The sequence below is a fragment of the Cervus canadensis genome, chromosome X, assembly GCF_019320065.1.
Source record: "Cervus canadensis isolate Bull #8, Minnesota chromosome X, ASM1932006v1, whole genome shotgun sequence".
NCBI classification, from domain to species: domain Eukaryota; kingdom Metazoa; phylum Chordata; class Mammalia; order Artiodactyla; family Cervidae; genus Cervus; species Cervus canadensis.
In genome coordinates this window covers 144,185,441-144,200,434 of record NC_057419.1, presented here as the reverse complement: position 1 = coordinate 144,200,434, position 14,994 = coordinate 144,185,441, and the positions used below count along the sequence as shown (strand labels likewise).

Here is a 14,994-nt window from a genome sequence, read left to right as displayed (position 1 = left end):
TGTTGGTGGGAATGTAAATTGGTGCAGCCACTGTGAAAAACAGTATGGAGGTTTCTCAAAAAACTAAAAATATAACTATCATATGACCTAGCAATTCCACTCCTGGGCATATATCCGGAAAAAAATGAAAACACTAATTTGAAAAGATGCATGCATCCTTGGAGAAGGGCATGACAACCAAGTCTAGTATTCTTGCTTGGAAAATCCCATGGACCAAGGAACCTGGTGGGCTACAGTCCATAGGTTTGCAAAGAGTAGGACATGACTGAAGCAACTGAGCACCCACACATGGATGGACTTGGAGGGTATTATGCTAAGTGAAATGTCAGACAGAGATAGACAAACACCATATGACATCACTTATATGTGGAATATAAAAAATAAAACAAACCAGTGAATATAATAAAAGAAACAGACACGCAGATAAAGAGAACATACTACTGGTTACCAGTGGGGAGAGGGAAGGGGGAAGCGGCAAGATAGGGGTAAGGGACTAAGAGATGCAACTATTATGTATAAAATAAGCTACAAGAATATATTGTACAACATGGGGAATTTAACCAATATTTTATAATAACTATAAATGGAGTATAAAATTGTGAATCATTCTGTTGTACACCTGTAACTTACACAATATTGTATATCAACTATATGCCAATTAAAATTTTAAAATTAAAAAAAAATCTCATCATAAACTGCAAAGAATTACAAAGAAAAGTACAGCAGGCTATACAGGAGACTACAAGAGAATAAATTGGAGCACTTTCTCTACTCTGGGATTGAGAAAGGCTACCCTGAGGAAGTGATATTTAAGCTGGGACCTATGGGCTTGACTGAGTGGTTAACTCGGGAAGAGGTAGAGAGAGTGTGGCCTTCTTAGAGGGAGGGTACCTGAAGGCCCTGAGGGAGCACATGGAGAATGAGGCGTAGTGCCACATTAGGGACAGATTATCAGGCAACGGGGAAGCTTCAGAGATGAATCTGCTTGACAAAGATGGAATGCAGGCTAAATGACCCCAGAAGCTCCATCCTCCTTTGATTTCAGGTGAAAAAAAAAAATCACAAATTAGTTGGAGGTACCAGAGGGGCACGGGCATCCCCGGTGGCTCAGTCAATAAAGAATCCGACTGCAATGAGGGAGACCTGAGTTGGATCCCTGAGTCAGGAAGATCCCCTGGAGGAGGGCATGGCAACTCACTCCAGTAAACTTGCCTGAAGAATCCTCATGGACAGAAGAGCCTGGCGAGCTATAGTCCATGGAGTCGCAAGGAGTCGGACACGACTGAGGGACAAAGCACAGTACATCACAACACCAGAGGGGCACAGGAGACAAAAAGAAGTGATTGGGTGGGTGTATAGGCCAAATTGGAACATTTCATTCTACCCCAGTAACGTTTCTGGGAACCTCAGGTAATGCTCTCAGGGTGGCCCTCCAGAACGGTAACCTGTAAAGGTAAAGGGCAGTGTGCTTTCTATGCCTGAGCTACAGATGAGAACCTTTCCTCTCGGATTGCCTTGAGAATTTCATGAGCATTAGCCAGCTACAGGGCCTAGTAATGTGTCGTGATCATGTATTTCCCTGAATTATTTTAAACAAGAATAATTAAGTGTATGTGCTATCATCTTGAGAAAAGCAGCGGGTTTGAAGGTAGGGTAAAGGAGGTAGGTGATGGTTTAGTCGCTAAGTTGTGCAGTAGGTCGAAGGTAATTGCCAGAAATGGGACTGTGGCTACGGAGGAGCTAAGTGGGAGAGCAATGTTTGTGGGTCCATTGTCGCTGTGCCTACTGATCTGCGAGGGGAGGGGAGGAAGACAAAGGAAACCAGGGTTGGCCACTGAGCCGGAAAGAAGTGTGAGCGAGCCAGAGAGTGCTGGCTACCGGCGAGGGCGGGAGGCGGCTACGCCGGGTCCTCCGCGCCGGGAAAAGGGCGATAGGAGGCGGCGCGGGCCCCGCCCCCTCCTCTGGCGGGCGCGAGCGCGAGACGCTGCGCGGCGGCAGCGGCGGGCGCGAGCGGCAGCTGTCAGGCTACCGAGGTCCAAGCTGCACTTGCCGCCCCGTTGAGGACGAGGAGGCGGCAGGAGCGGTGACGGTGTCGCCGCGGAACCGGATTGCCGGCACGGAGGGCTCACCGGCCTGGCCCCCACGGCCCTCTCCCGCCTCGCTCCCATTGTGTTGGGTAAGATGCCGGCGAGGGTGCAGCGAGAGGGGCTGAGCGGCTGGAGGACCCGGGAGGCGGGGAGATGGGGCCCCCGGGGGCAGAGGGAGGAAGGGAGGTCTGGGTGATACCCGGGGGCACTTGCACCTTGTGAAAGGGGCCTGGGCACCGCGGGCGTCGGAGTTGCAGGGGCGGGGGTAGGTGATGGTGGAGGGGGGCGTTGCTGAGTAATCCAGAGCAGCTGCCAAAGCCAGGCAGAGGCGCAGGGCTCCGTGGGGAGCGGGTGTGGCTCAGTGCGCATGCGCCACAGCCGCGGGTTCTCAGAGCTAGGGGTGAAGTGAGATGACCTGGGTCCGAGGTAGCTGGAACTATGCGTGACATCTTCACTTTCTGGGTCTCCGATGCTAACAGGACCCCTATCACGGAGATGCCAGCATTCCCAGACTCCTAAGGAAGCTTCTTTTCCCTGTACCCTGCTCACTTAATGTCACCCAAACCTTACCTATTCTTCTCCAGGCTGTCTACTCAGGAAGAAGTGGCCTGGGAACAGTGCCAAATTGCTTTCTAGTTTGCCTTCGGGCTCATAGCCCCAGAGCCGTCGTTGTGAGGAGAGGTTAGAGGTGAGATTCCACCTTGGACCCTTCTAGTTGCATGTAAGATATAAATATGGGCATAAATGTAAAAATAGCATTTCAGTGGCAATGACAGATGTGGCATTTGGACTCAGAGTATGGATGTAGCTGATAACTTGTTTAGCTCTGCAAAATGAATCCAGTGCGTCAGAGGGCTTCCCTGCTTCGGAACCATCCCCCATTCCCAACCCCAAGCATCAGGTTGTATTGGAAACAATCTACACCATTTCAAGTAGAGGGTCTCAAAGATCCAGTCAGTTCCTATTTGCATTGATTTTTATGTAGATTAAGGAAAGCCCCACTCAATTCGCCAGTGTAGTATTTCCAAATATTGTGCCAGGAATCCACAGTGAGTCGAATAGCCTCAACCGATGTGTCACCATAAGGTGGGCATTCCCCACAGCTCTAACTATGGCTCCTCCCCCTGGTGCAGATTGCTACCAGAGCCACTCTCACCCACTGCCTAGCCCTCCTCAGCTTCTCTTCCCGCTACCCTCAGCCCTGCTGTACACATCTCTCTCAAAACTTGCTCCCAAACAATCTGCATTATGGATCTGAGCATCATCCTACTCATGGCAGCCGAACTGATGTTTCCAATTTGCTTTTCTGTTTTTCTCTCCATCATCACACTGAAATGTACTATTTTCAAAGGTTCAACCTCTTTCTTACCGTTGTACTGCCTCCTCACGCACCTCCATCTCCACCCCCAAGCATCCTCAACCAAATACAATAATTTTAATAAGCCTATGTGGGTGCAGGTACAACAGGTTCAGAAGGTAACAAAAGTGTGGGAGAACAAAGAAAGCTAGGGAGTATCACTTATGTCAATTCCTAATTCACCTTACTGTCTAAGACCAAGACCCTATTTGGGGTGAAAAAAAGTGAATATCCTTAGAAAATATTTGTTAATCTGTTTTGGGGAGTGAAGTAGGAAAGAGGAATGGTATCTCTGGGATGTCTGAGTCATTTAAAGGCAGATCTTTCTCTGAATAGGGCCAAAATTAGAATAAACATTTTAGTCCAAATCCTAAACTAATAAGGGACCCTTAAGGGATGTATAAGGGATTTGACTTTCCTACTAAATGCACTCAGGGTTATCCAAGAATTTCCTTGCCTACTTAATGCTACCCTCTTTTAATATTTGGTATAAATGTGGCATATCCTGAAGAAAAAAATCATTTGATTTACTTTTATACTGTGCTAGTTCTTTTAAAGTATGTTCTAAAGAGTATCATACTCAGATGATGATGATGATGCTAGCACCCACTGGAAACATAAAGTGGGGATAATTATTCTGCTCTTGTTTTTGTTGAAAATTGAGAAATTTGTATATTGGAAATGTGAGGGGAAAGGGAGGAAAACTGGAGCATTTCCACTGACTTTCAACAGGTGGAATTCCTGTTAAGTCCCGTCTATCTAGAAAGCGATCCAGGTAAGCCCATGACTTCTGCTCTTTAGTCACCTTATAACTAATAATATTTGGATGTCTTACAGAACTGTGTATCTATTGTGTCTTTGCATCAGTTCAGAGGCATTAGTTCTGGGTATTTACCTAAATAATAAACAAATACTTATCAATTATCCCTCTGGTGCCACATAAAGGGACTTCAAAGACATATACAAACAAGGGCCCTAGGATCCAGAAATTTAGAATTTGGTTGTGCAGGAAAAAAAGATTTTTTTTAACAATATAAGGCAGTATAATATTATTTCAACTGTCAACTAGGAGGTCTGAAGCTTATATGTCAAATTATAAACTCCTTGAAGGTAAGACCTTGCCTCAAACATGTTTGCTTTCCAACAGGGTCTACACCCAGTGGGTGCTCAAGTGATGGAAGCTTTGCAAAGTATATGAATTAGGTAAGGAGAAACTAGAGGCAGGGAGGCAAGAGCTAAGAAGCTAAGAAGCTTTCACAATAGATTAGATACAAAGAGATGTGGACCAAAATGAGGATAGTAGTAAAAGACTGAAAAAGGATATCACAAAGAAAAATGAGCAGGATCTAGTGACTGAAGGCAAGGAGACAAGCCTAAACTGTATCCATTTTTACCTCCAGCAAACAAAGGGGAGTTGGAGACAACAGAGGAAAATGGAGGATCACCTTAGTAAGAACAGAGCACACGACAGGCACTCAAATGTTTTCTCAAGCGTCAGTTGCAGTATTGGGCCAGAAGACCCATAAGGTCCCTCCAATGCTAAGATTCTGTGGTATATGCAGATAATCCAAACTTTTGGGGAACAGGACATTCTCAGATATGGAAGAAAGAGAAAAGGAAGAAGTGTTATCCTCCCACTGGTAGGCCCTTTCTGAGAAGAGTTAATATGGAGTCACAAGGCCCCCACCAGTGAATGAATGAAAGGAGGTGAGGAGCAAGAGGAACAAAAACCTCAAGCCAAAAATTTCAATAAATGCTTACAAATCTTTGCAAATTTCTTAAGTTATTCATTTCCTCCCAAATTCTGTGAGTTAAGTAGGGTAGGTATTATGAGCTCTATTTTTATACAGGAAGAAACACAGCAAGATTAAGTGACCTGCCCAAGTTCATAAAATAAATGAGTAGGAAAGTAGTGATGAAGACTCTTGTGTCCTGATTGCTGCCAGCCCAGTGCACTTGACATTGAACCACGTTGCTCTTCCCTGCTGTAGAGCCTATGCACCCAGAAGTTATGTGTGCACACAACCAAATAGGGGATGCACAAGCAACTGTAGCACTATCTCAGATAGTTATTAATACTTCTCATTATTCCTGGAGCTGAGTGTTTGGTTTCCATATTCACTCGGTCCTTGACCCGTCATTTGAGTTTATCTGCAGCAGCTGGGAAAGTAGAGTTAGTGAGTTGTTTAATGATGTGAACACCTGTTTGCTAGGAACTTAAGGACGCTCACTTGGCATGGGCCCTTTATACTGTCAGTATTGTGCCTAAGTACTTCCTTCAAGTGAGAGTTCCAGAGTTCTGCTCTGTAAAGTTTTCCTACAGACCAATATAAAAATTAACATGAGATTGCTAAGCAATGGAGATTTCTTAAAAACTTCTTAATTCCTCAGTTAGAACACTCAACAAACTAGGAACTGTTTTTTTCTTTTTAGATCAGTACTCTTGATGTTGCTGAAATAAGATGTTTGCCATAATTAATTATAATTTTAAATGAAGTTGTATTTGAATTTAATAAAGCCAGTTAAATGCTAAAACCTGTGTTTAAGACAGATGAACAAAATTGAGTAAATTAGCCAAGACTACATATGGTAAACATGGAGTCCCCAAACATATTTTTTTCCTCTCTGATCTTGTGGAATCAATTGCAGAGACACCCTCCAGGCGGACTGATGAATACATTAATAACTTTCTTGGAGATCATTGGTAGGTAGAAAGGGAAGGAGTTTCATGTCTGACTTAGAATTTCAACATATCTTAAACTCCTCTGTGCTTTCCCTTTCCTTATCATCTACTTTCTTTAATTTACTTTTACTTTGAATAGAGAGCTCAATACAGAGACAATGTAAAACATTTTTTGTTGTTGTTCAGTCGCTCAATCATGTCCAACTCCTTGTGACCCCATGGACTGCAGCACGCCTGGCTTCCCTGTCCTTCACCATCTCCCAGGGCTTGCTCAAACTCATGTCCATTGAGCCGATGATGCCATCCAACTATCTTGTCCTCTGTCGTCCCCTTCTCCTCCTGCCTTCCATTTTTCCCAGCATCAAGCTCTTTTCTAATGAGTCGGCTCTTCGATTCAAGTGGCCAAAGCATTGGAGCTTCAGCATCAGTCCTTCCAATGAATGTTCAGGATTGATGGATTGAATGGTTTGATCTCCTTGCTGTCCATATAAAGTACATTCAAGTTAGGATGGAGTTAATGTTCATCCAATAAAATTATTTTGTCCATGATAAACATTTTTAGCCATTTGAACTCTTAAGTATATTTGTGAAAAGCATCCTCTGTAGGTAAATTGAGATTGGTCTTTTTCCTGACTTGAGTATTTCTATATAGATAGCCTTAACTTTATTTTTATGTTGGAGAAGACTCTTGAGAGTCCCTTGGACTGCAAGGAGATCCAGCCAGTCCATCCTAAAGGAGATCAGTCCTGGGTGTTCATTGGAAGGACTGATGCTGAAGCTGAGACTCCAATACTTTGGCCACCTCATGTGAAGAGTTGACTCATTGGAAAAGTCCCTGATGCTGGGAGGGATTGGAGGCAGGAGGAGAAGGGGACAACAGAGGATGAGATGGCTGGATGGCATCACCGACTTGATGGGCATGGGTTTGGGTAGACTCCAGGAGCTGGTGATGGACATGGAGGCCTGGCGTGCTGCTGCTATTCATGGGGTCACAAAGAGTCGGACACAACTGAGAGACTGAACTGAACTGAACTGAACTTTATTTTTAAATAAATTTTTAAAAATAATGTTTCCCAATCTGTTTTTTAGAATCATAAAAAGAGAGAATATAACAACAAGAAAAAGACTAAAATTGTGACAAAGACCCAACTGGGTAGGTTTACATTTTATTCTCAATTGGGTAGGTATCCGTTTTATATGTTTTTATTGGATCTCTTAAAATGAATATTTAGAAAAATACATAGTACACCTACACAGCAATGTAACTCTAAGGACTACTGAGGTTTTCAAGCTACATTTCAAATGTGTGTGTTCTTTTTCATGTGCTCATTTCTTAGTGTTGTTTTAAAATTTTTTGTATGCTAATCATTTTATTTGTCACTACAAATTCTATATGCAGTATATATATGCAGTATTATCATCACCTAAGTGTAAATATGAGATATAACAAGTGCTCTTTTGATGAGTGATTAGTTTTCATCTATTTGGGTCATTTTTATAAATAACACCCAATAAACATCGTCATTGTTGAGTTTCCACAATGGACCTAATTTGAAAGAACCTAACAGACTCTAGTACAAGACAGTTGTTCAGTAAACATTTGATCTTTTTAAGATGTGTTCTAGATAGTCCATGTATAGACATGTGGAGGTAACAATAAAGATACTGTATAATCATTAGCTCTTTAGAGTTTACAGTATATTTTCATTGGTGTCATTATGGAATTAGAACCTAAATCCAGAATTTAATAAGCTATCCAAGATTCTCTTCCTTAATGATAGCTGTTTATAATAATACCAGTCAACAATCATCAACTTGAGTGCCATTGTTCCATGAAGAAAAGATTATGGAAGATCCTTTACTTGTAAGGGTATCCATAACAATGCAAGTATTAATATAATGGGGCAAATGCCTGAAGAAAGCTAATCTTTTTCTTCTTCTCAAGTTCTGGGGTCCAATGTAATCCTAACCAAAACCTCTACTAACAAACTCAAGATTCCAGCCTACACAGCTTTCTCTCCTCAGTTGTTCTTGGGTCCATCAGGAACAGACTTCAGACCCCTCTAATCAATTTCATACTCTTTGCCTCTTGTTTGGAATTGTCCAAACCAGAAGTTAAGATGTTACACATTTGAGTAGCATTCCTGTTCTAGGCTTTCTTCCGTAGAATAGGGTCAGAACTGAACCAGATTATACCACCATCTGCTAGTCCATTTATCCATGGCATTCAGCCATTTTTCCTGGCACAGGCAAGAGACTTCAGAAAAACAAGACCTATTTTCTCCCTTATGCAAAAAAGAATTTTATTCCTTCTGCTATATCATTTAATGAACATGAAATAGAGAGCAGGTAAATAAGAAGGCCTCATAATTCAGAAGAAGTTGATTTACTATGAAGTTAATTTCAGTTTCAGGTTTAACTGTTTTCCCTCCTACTTTTTCTTTTATTTTCAGGACCTCTTGGTTATAAACTCTTCTCCATCTGGTGCTGCAACAATGAGTGGGAAATCCCTGCTCTTAAAGGTCATTCTCTTGGGTGACGGTGGAGTTGGGAAAAGCTCACTCATGAACCGTTATGTAACCAATAAATTTGACTCCCAGGCTTTTCACACCATAGGGGTAGAGTTCTTAAATCGAGATTTGGAGGTAGATGGACGTTTTGTAACTCTCCAGATCTGGGACACTGCAGGGCAGGAACGTTTCAAGAGCCTTAGGACACCCTTCTACAGGGGAGCAGACTGCTGCCTCTTGACCTTCAGCGTGGATGACCGGCAGAGCTTTGAGAACCTGGGTAATTGGCAGAAAGAATTCATCTACTACGCAGATGTGAAAGACCCTGAGCACTTCCCCTTTGTAGTTCTGGGGAACAAAGTAGACAAAGAGGATAGGCAAGTGACAACTGAGGAGGCGCAGTCCTGGTGCATGGAGAATGGAGATTACCCTTATCTAGAAACAAGTGCCAAAGATGATACTAATGTGACAGTGGCCTTTGAAGAAGCTGTCAGGCAGGTGTTGGCTGTAGAGGAACAACTGGAGCATTGCATGTTAGGTCACACTATTGACTTGAACAGTGGTTCCAAAGCAGGATCTTCATGCTGTTAAAAGTAGGAAGCCTTTTAAAAATGTGCCCCAAATTGATCAGTCAGTAGTGTGAGAATCACTGTGCCCCTCTATTAGTGCACACATATACAAAAGGATGAGAGATAAGTTTCTGATGTGAACCAGAGCCTTTCAAGTTGAAGTTGTAGAGCAATTTAAAGGGAAAAAAAAAGCTTTATCAAGCCAATTGTATTTTGTGTAGTTTCTGCTATTTCCTTCTTGTGTGTATCAGGACATTTCAGAAAACTTTAGTCCTGAGAGATTTAAATATTTTTCAAATCACAGTTTAATCTTAGAACCCAGCCGCATGAAGGAGTTAAAGAGCTACAGCTATCCCTTAAAGCGTTTCATTAATCAACTAACAAATGTCACCATTGACTCTTACCAAGCAGTTTCTGACATGTCTGCCAAAGGGGAGAAAAATAAGGCTCTGAGATGTACTACAATAAAGATAATAATGCAAACTAGGATGTCCTAAGCTTGAATTATAAAGAGGTTGTAAAGATTAGAAGTGCTAAGTATAATGAATGATGTACACTGCCTTGTTTAAACACTTGTGTATGGTTTGCTCCCCTCTGAGCTTTAAAAAAATGCCATCTCGGTAAGAGATACACTAATGACTCTGGAAATTTATTATACTCATTGTATTTGAAGTAACAGGGTCCTAGTGAATGGATTATGCTTCATTATGCCAATCACCCTTGCAAATAAATGGTTGGTTTGATTTTACTTCGTAAGTCTACTTTTGCTGCACAGGGGTGTTGCTTCTCTGACAACCTCTTATCTAGCAATGCTGCTTAGTATATGGCTTTTAATCCAGTGCACTCTGCTCATAATTGTGATGGTCCTTTGGTCTACCATACTATGCTCTCAGAGAAGCCTTCAGAATAGATTGGAGGATACTGGGCTTTTCTCATAAGGTTCCTTAACTCGAATATTTATTGTAGAAGAAGGAACTGATTTATTGTATGTTGCACTGTATGTTCAGCTGGCCAAACTAGGATGTTGAAAGTAACAAGAGAACATGCTTTAACCCAGCATTAGCATGAACTCATAATTAGAGTTGTCCAGCAGTGGAATGGTCTGCTTTAATAGTGAACCCTCTTCCAGTGAAAATATTCGAGATGCTAGATGACCATCTGTTAAAATACCATAAAAAGAATTTCTATACTGGCTAGATGTTTGGTTTAAGGTCCTTTTCAGCTCTAAGTTCTAGGAATCTATGAGCTACAAGCTACGTTTAAGTGCCATGTTATAGTTAGATATATCTTAAGATAACAGCTATGACTATGGAAAGGGTCTTTAAAAGTTCTCAAACTATTCTGGGATCAGCCTTTAACAGCAACTACATAGCTCTTTCTTTTGCTTTTGCACTGTGGCAGGAAAAATTCTTGAACTCCAAGTAGTCATTACATGTCAAATATAAACATCCTGAAGATACCACATTAAAATACAAAAACAGTTTATCAAAGTTTGATTACCATGACTGCTAGCTATATACTTTATTATGAATATGCAGTCTAGTTCTTGTCAGTTGATTTATTTGTCCTGCATAGCTTTTAATCTGTACTTTTACAACATCAGTGATAAAGTAGTGACCCAAGGTAATGAGGGACAGTTAAAAATGACCGTAAAAAAGACCTAGGTCAGGAAGGGGGCAGGAGCTTTCACAGGAATATAGCCTAGAACTCTCCAATGTAGCCACATATGGAATCAGCCTTACAAGTGGGACCTTGTGTACTTTAAGAGCTCTGGGACTTTTTGGCAACATTAAGTGGAAGATGATATTTTAATCCAGTCATACCCAATATTTCCAATTTAAATATGGTCCTGACCCCATTGTCCAACTAACTTTGATGCCAGAAGTCGAAGCCAGAACTGGGACCCCACAGCTCTTAAGTATTGGTCCCTATCCTGCCTATGCCTATAGCCAGCCACACTGGTTTCCAAGTACTATGATCATTTTGCTACAATCATGTTAGAGTGAAAATCTGTATGTCAGAACTGTTAATTGCTAATTGTTTTTAAGTGCATGAGACCTGGGGCCTTCTCTTTCTACTTGCACTCAGCTTATAATAGTTTCTATTTGTAGATCTCAGGCCTTCATAAAGACCTCCATCCACTCACAAAAGTACTTGTCACTATGAGAATGGCACGTGATCATTTAAGCAAAAAAAAAAAAAAAAAAAAAAATTACTTGGGTATCCCATTCATAGGCCTCCTGTCCATCCAAGACAAGTGTTAATTTTATTGGCAGGTCAGTTGAAGCCCCTTTTCTCTTAGCCATACTGGTTTTTTTCTACCAAATCACTACATAATATATTAACAAAAACACTTAATATTAAGTGACAAAAAGTGGCGGCATTTTGGTAAGTAACACTCAGTGGGGTGCTGACATAGAGTTTGGTTAAGATTAAAAGAAAAAACACCAAAGGCTGATATCTATGAGTATCAGGAACTGTGCATATAGAAAATTATATACTCTAGAATGTGCAGTGCAATATTTTCAGTAGGTGTTTTTTTCATGAACACTGAATTTTTTGGAACAAGATGTTTCTAATTGGAACTATAATGTTTTTCAATGGTCCATTAAAACATCATACAGAATATCTATTAATTTATTTTCATGTATTAAGCTAACATTCAGGGGGCCTCAGTTTTCATATATCTTCAGTGGATTGATGAATTTCAGGTTAATTTGTGCCTGCCTCAGCCATCTCAGTTGTACCCTGAGGTATTCCACAGTCCTCTTGTTGCTGGTGCTGCTAAAAACTGGAAATTGTGTATCAGATATTTTGTTTCAACTGTAAAAAAAAAAACATCTGTGTTAAAGTGAATAAAAAGTGCATTTTGAATAACCAGTATACAATGTATGTGCTTCTTTTTTCCCTTTCCCTTTTCAAACAACTGGTGAGTGTGATAGAGCATATTCATCTATCAAGTCACTCATTCAGACTGTCCTACATGTGGCCCCTGAATCATTTTTTCACGTGGTACTTCAAGCAGCCACTACCTATTGATCAGACAGACACTGTTCCACTGATTGGGAAGCAAACTCAAAAGATTAAGGTGGGAAATTTCCTTTTATCTTATGCCAGTTTTTAATTCATGAAGAGTATTGGGACTAGAAATTGGATCTTGACTCTCCACTTTATTCCTTCATCATTTAAAACAAAAGTAAGCCATCACAAAATAGAAACAGAGCTTAAATGTTCCCTTTATTTTCTTGACTGGCCTACTGTCCAGATCTTAGGAAAATATGAAAATATAGACAAAACAAATCTGAAAGCAAAGGATAATTTTGTTAAATATTCTATTGCCTCCCACATATTGGACCTTAAAGAGACTTGGATTAGCATCAATCAAGTGATTTGAATATCCAGTACATCAGCACAAGTCTCTCCACAGCACATCATTTCTACATCATTCCATCTGTCACAGATTTAGTCCTCTTCTCTCCTGCCCTCTATTTTGCCTATTGGAACTTTCAGCAGTCAAAATCACAAGGGGAAAAAAAAAACAGATTTTTTGCCACATGTACTGTTTCCCTCACTAAGGAAAACTATGTAATAAATTATCAGACCAACCTCAACTACAAGCATCTGAAATCCTTTTGATTGGGCTATAATGATGTCACTTTTAAGCTAGAAGATCATAGATCTCAGTTCAGTTCAGTTGCTCAGTCATGTCCACCTCTTTGTGACCCCATGGACTGTAGCACGCCAGGCTTCCCTGTCCATCACCAACTCCCAGAATCTACTCAAACTCATGTCCATCGCGTTGGTGATGCCATCCAACCATCTCATCTTCTGTTGTCGCCTTCTCCTCCTGCCTTCAATCTTTCCAAGCGTCAGGGTCTTTTCCAATGAGTCGGTTCTTCTCATCAGGTGGCCAAAGTATTGGAGTTTCAGCTTCAGCATCAATCCCTCCAATGAATATTCAGAACTGATTTCCTTTAGGATTGTCTGGTTGGATCTTCTTGCAGTCCAAGGGACTCTCAAGAGTCTTCTCCAACACCACCATTCAGAAAGCATTGAATCTTGTCATAGATCTCCAAGCTCTTAAAAAGGATTTGCTCATCCAAAATTGATACTTTAAAAACTAGTTTTCTGTCTTTGCAGGTTTTCTTTTTTAATTTTTTATTATTTTATTTATTTATTTATAAATTTATTCATTTAATTTTTAATTATTTTCTTTTGGTCACACTGGCTCTTCATTGCTGCACGTGAGCGTGTGAGCGTTCTCCAGTTGTGACAAGTGAGGGCTACTTTTCCTTATGATGAGTGAGTTTCTCATTACAGTTGACTTCTTTTGTTGTGGAGCACAGCCTCTAGGCCCATGAGCTTCAGTAGTTATGACACGCAGACTCAGTAGTTGCAGCTCATGGGCCCTAGAGGATGGGCTCAGAAGTTGCAGCATGTGGACTTAGTTGCTCTGCAGCATGTGGAATCTCCTCTGACCAGGGATAGAACCCATGTCCCCTGCATTGGCAGGCAGATTCTTATCCACTGTGGAAATAGTTTGGCTATAGTTCTTCCAGGAAATGTGGAATAGATGATTTCCTCTCAATTCTATAACTGAATATTTAGAACACACTGGGAAAATTGAAGCACCAATATGAGTAATTTCAGGCTGGAAGTGACATCTCTACTTTCTTTTTTTTTTTCCATTTATTTTTATTAGTTGGAGGCTAATTACTTTACAGTATTGTAGTGTTTTTTGTCATACATTGACATGAATCAGCCATGGATTTACATGTATTCCCCATCCCGATCCCCCCTCCCACCTCCCTCTCCACCCAGTTCCTCTGGGTCTTCCCAGTGCACCAGGCCCGAGCACTTGTCTCATGCATCCAACCTGGGCTGGTGATCTGTTTCACCCTAGATAATATACATGTTTCGATGTAGGATTCTTTAATATCCACAAATCAATCAATGTAATACACCACATTAACACATTGAAAGATAAAAACCATATGATTATCTCAATAGATGCAGAAAAAGCCTTTGACAAAATTCAACATCTCTACTTTCATTTGAATTACCTGAAGTAGTTCTATTGTTGTTTAGTAGTAAGTTGTGTCTGACTCTTTGCAACCCCATAGACTATAGCCCATAGGCTCCTCTGTCCATGGAATTCTCCAGGCAAGAATACTGGAGTGGGTAGCCAATTCCTACTCCAGGGGATATTCCTGACCCAGAGATTGAACCAGCGGCTCCAGTCCCATCTCCTGAATGGCAATGTATATATATATACTTTAAACTTAGTCATCCACATAATCATTTCACTTTTTTATCTCTTTGCTATGGAGATACAGGATTCATTACCACAGAGTGCTTTTCTTACATTTGATCTTTAGGACAGGTAAACTGTGATACAATTTTTTTATTAAATATTCACATATGTGCATTTTTTTTGCAATCTGATCTCTCTTTCCTCCCAGCTTTATTGAGGTATAATTGACAAATAAAAGTTGTATATACTTAAGGTGTTCAAATTGATGAGTCAATGTACATACACACTATGAAATAATCACCACAGTCAAGCTAATTAATATATCTATCACCTTTCAGAGTTACCTTTTCTTTGGCTGGCTTTTTAATTTCCTCAATTTAACATCACCAATAAAGCCCTCATTCTTTACTCCTTTCCCTTTAAGAAAAGGAAAGGATAATGATAGAAACTAGGTATAAAGAATGAAAATAAGGCTATTAGTATTAAATGTCTCCTTAGTGGTATGTTTGCAAAAACTGGTAAGCAAGGATCTAG

General features: G+C 40.8%; 1 protein-coding gene across 8 annotated transcripts; it reads left to right on the top strand.

The window, feature by feature from the left end:
• Positions 1 to 1,954: 1,954 nt before the first annotated feature.
• Positions 1,955 to 12,089, top strand: RAB9B (RAB9B, member RAS oncogene family). Of its 8 annotated transcripts, XM_043459667.1 has the most exons (6): positions 1,955 to 2,176; positions 2,672 to 2,775; positions 4,177 to 4,219; positions 4,592 to 4,647; positions 7,217 to 7,280; positions 8,581 to 12,089. In XM_043459667.1, exon 6 carries the CDS (start codon positions 8,623 to 8,625, stop codon positions 9,226 to 9,228), a length of 606 nt encoding a protein of 201 aa, XP_043315602.1. In that variant the 5' UTR covers positions 1,955 to 2,176; positions 2,672 to 2,775; positions 4,177 to 4,219; positions 4,592 to 4,647; positions 7,217 to 7,280; positions 8,581 to 8,622; the 3' UTR covers positions 9,229 to 12,089. The 8 variants fall into 8 exon arrangements, with proteins under 8 accessions (XP_043315602.1, XP_043315601.1, XP_043315600.1 ...); XM_043459666.1 differs by lacking the exon at positions 4,177 to 4,219 and having other exon boundaries at positions 7,217 to 7,307; XM_043459665.1 differs by lacking the exon at positions 4,592 to 4,647.
• The last annotated feature ends 2,905 nt before the right edge of the window (positions 12,090 to 14,994 follow it).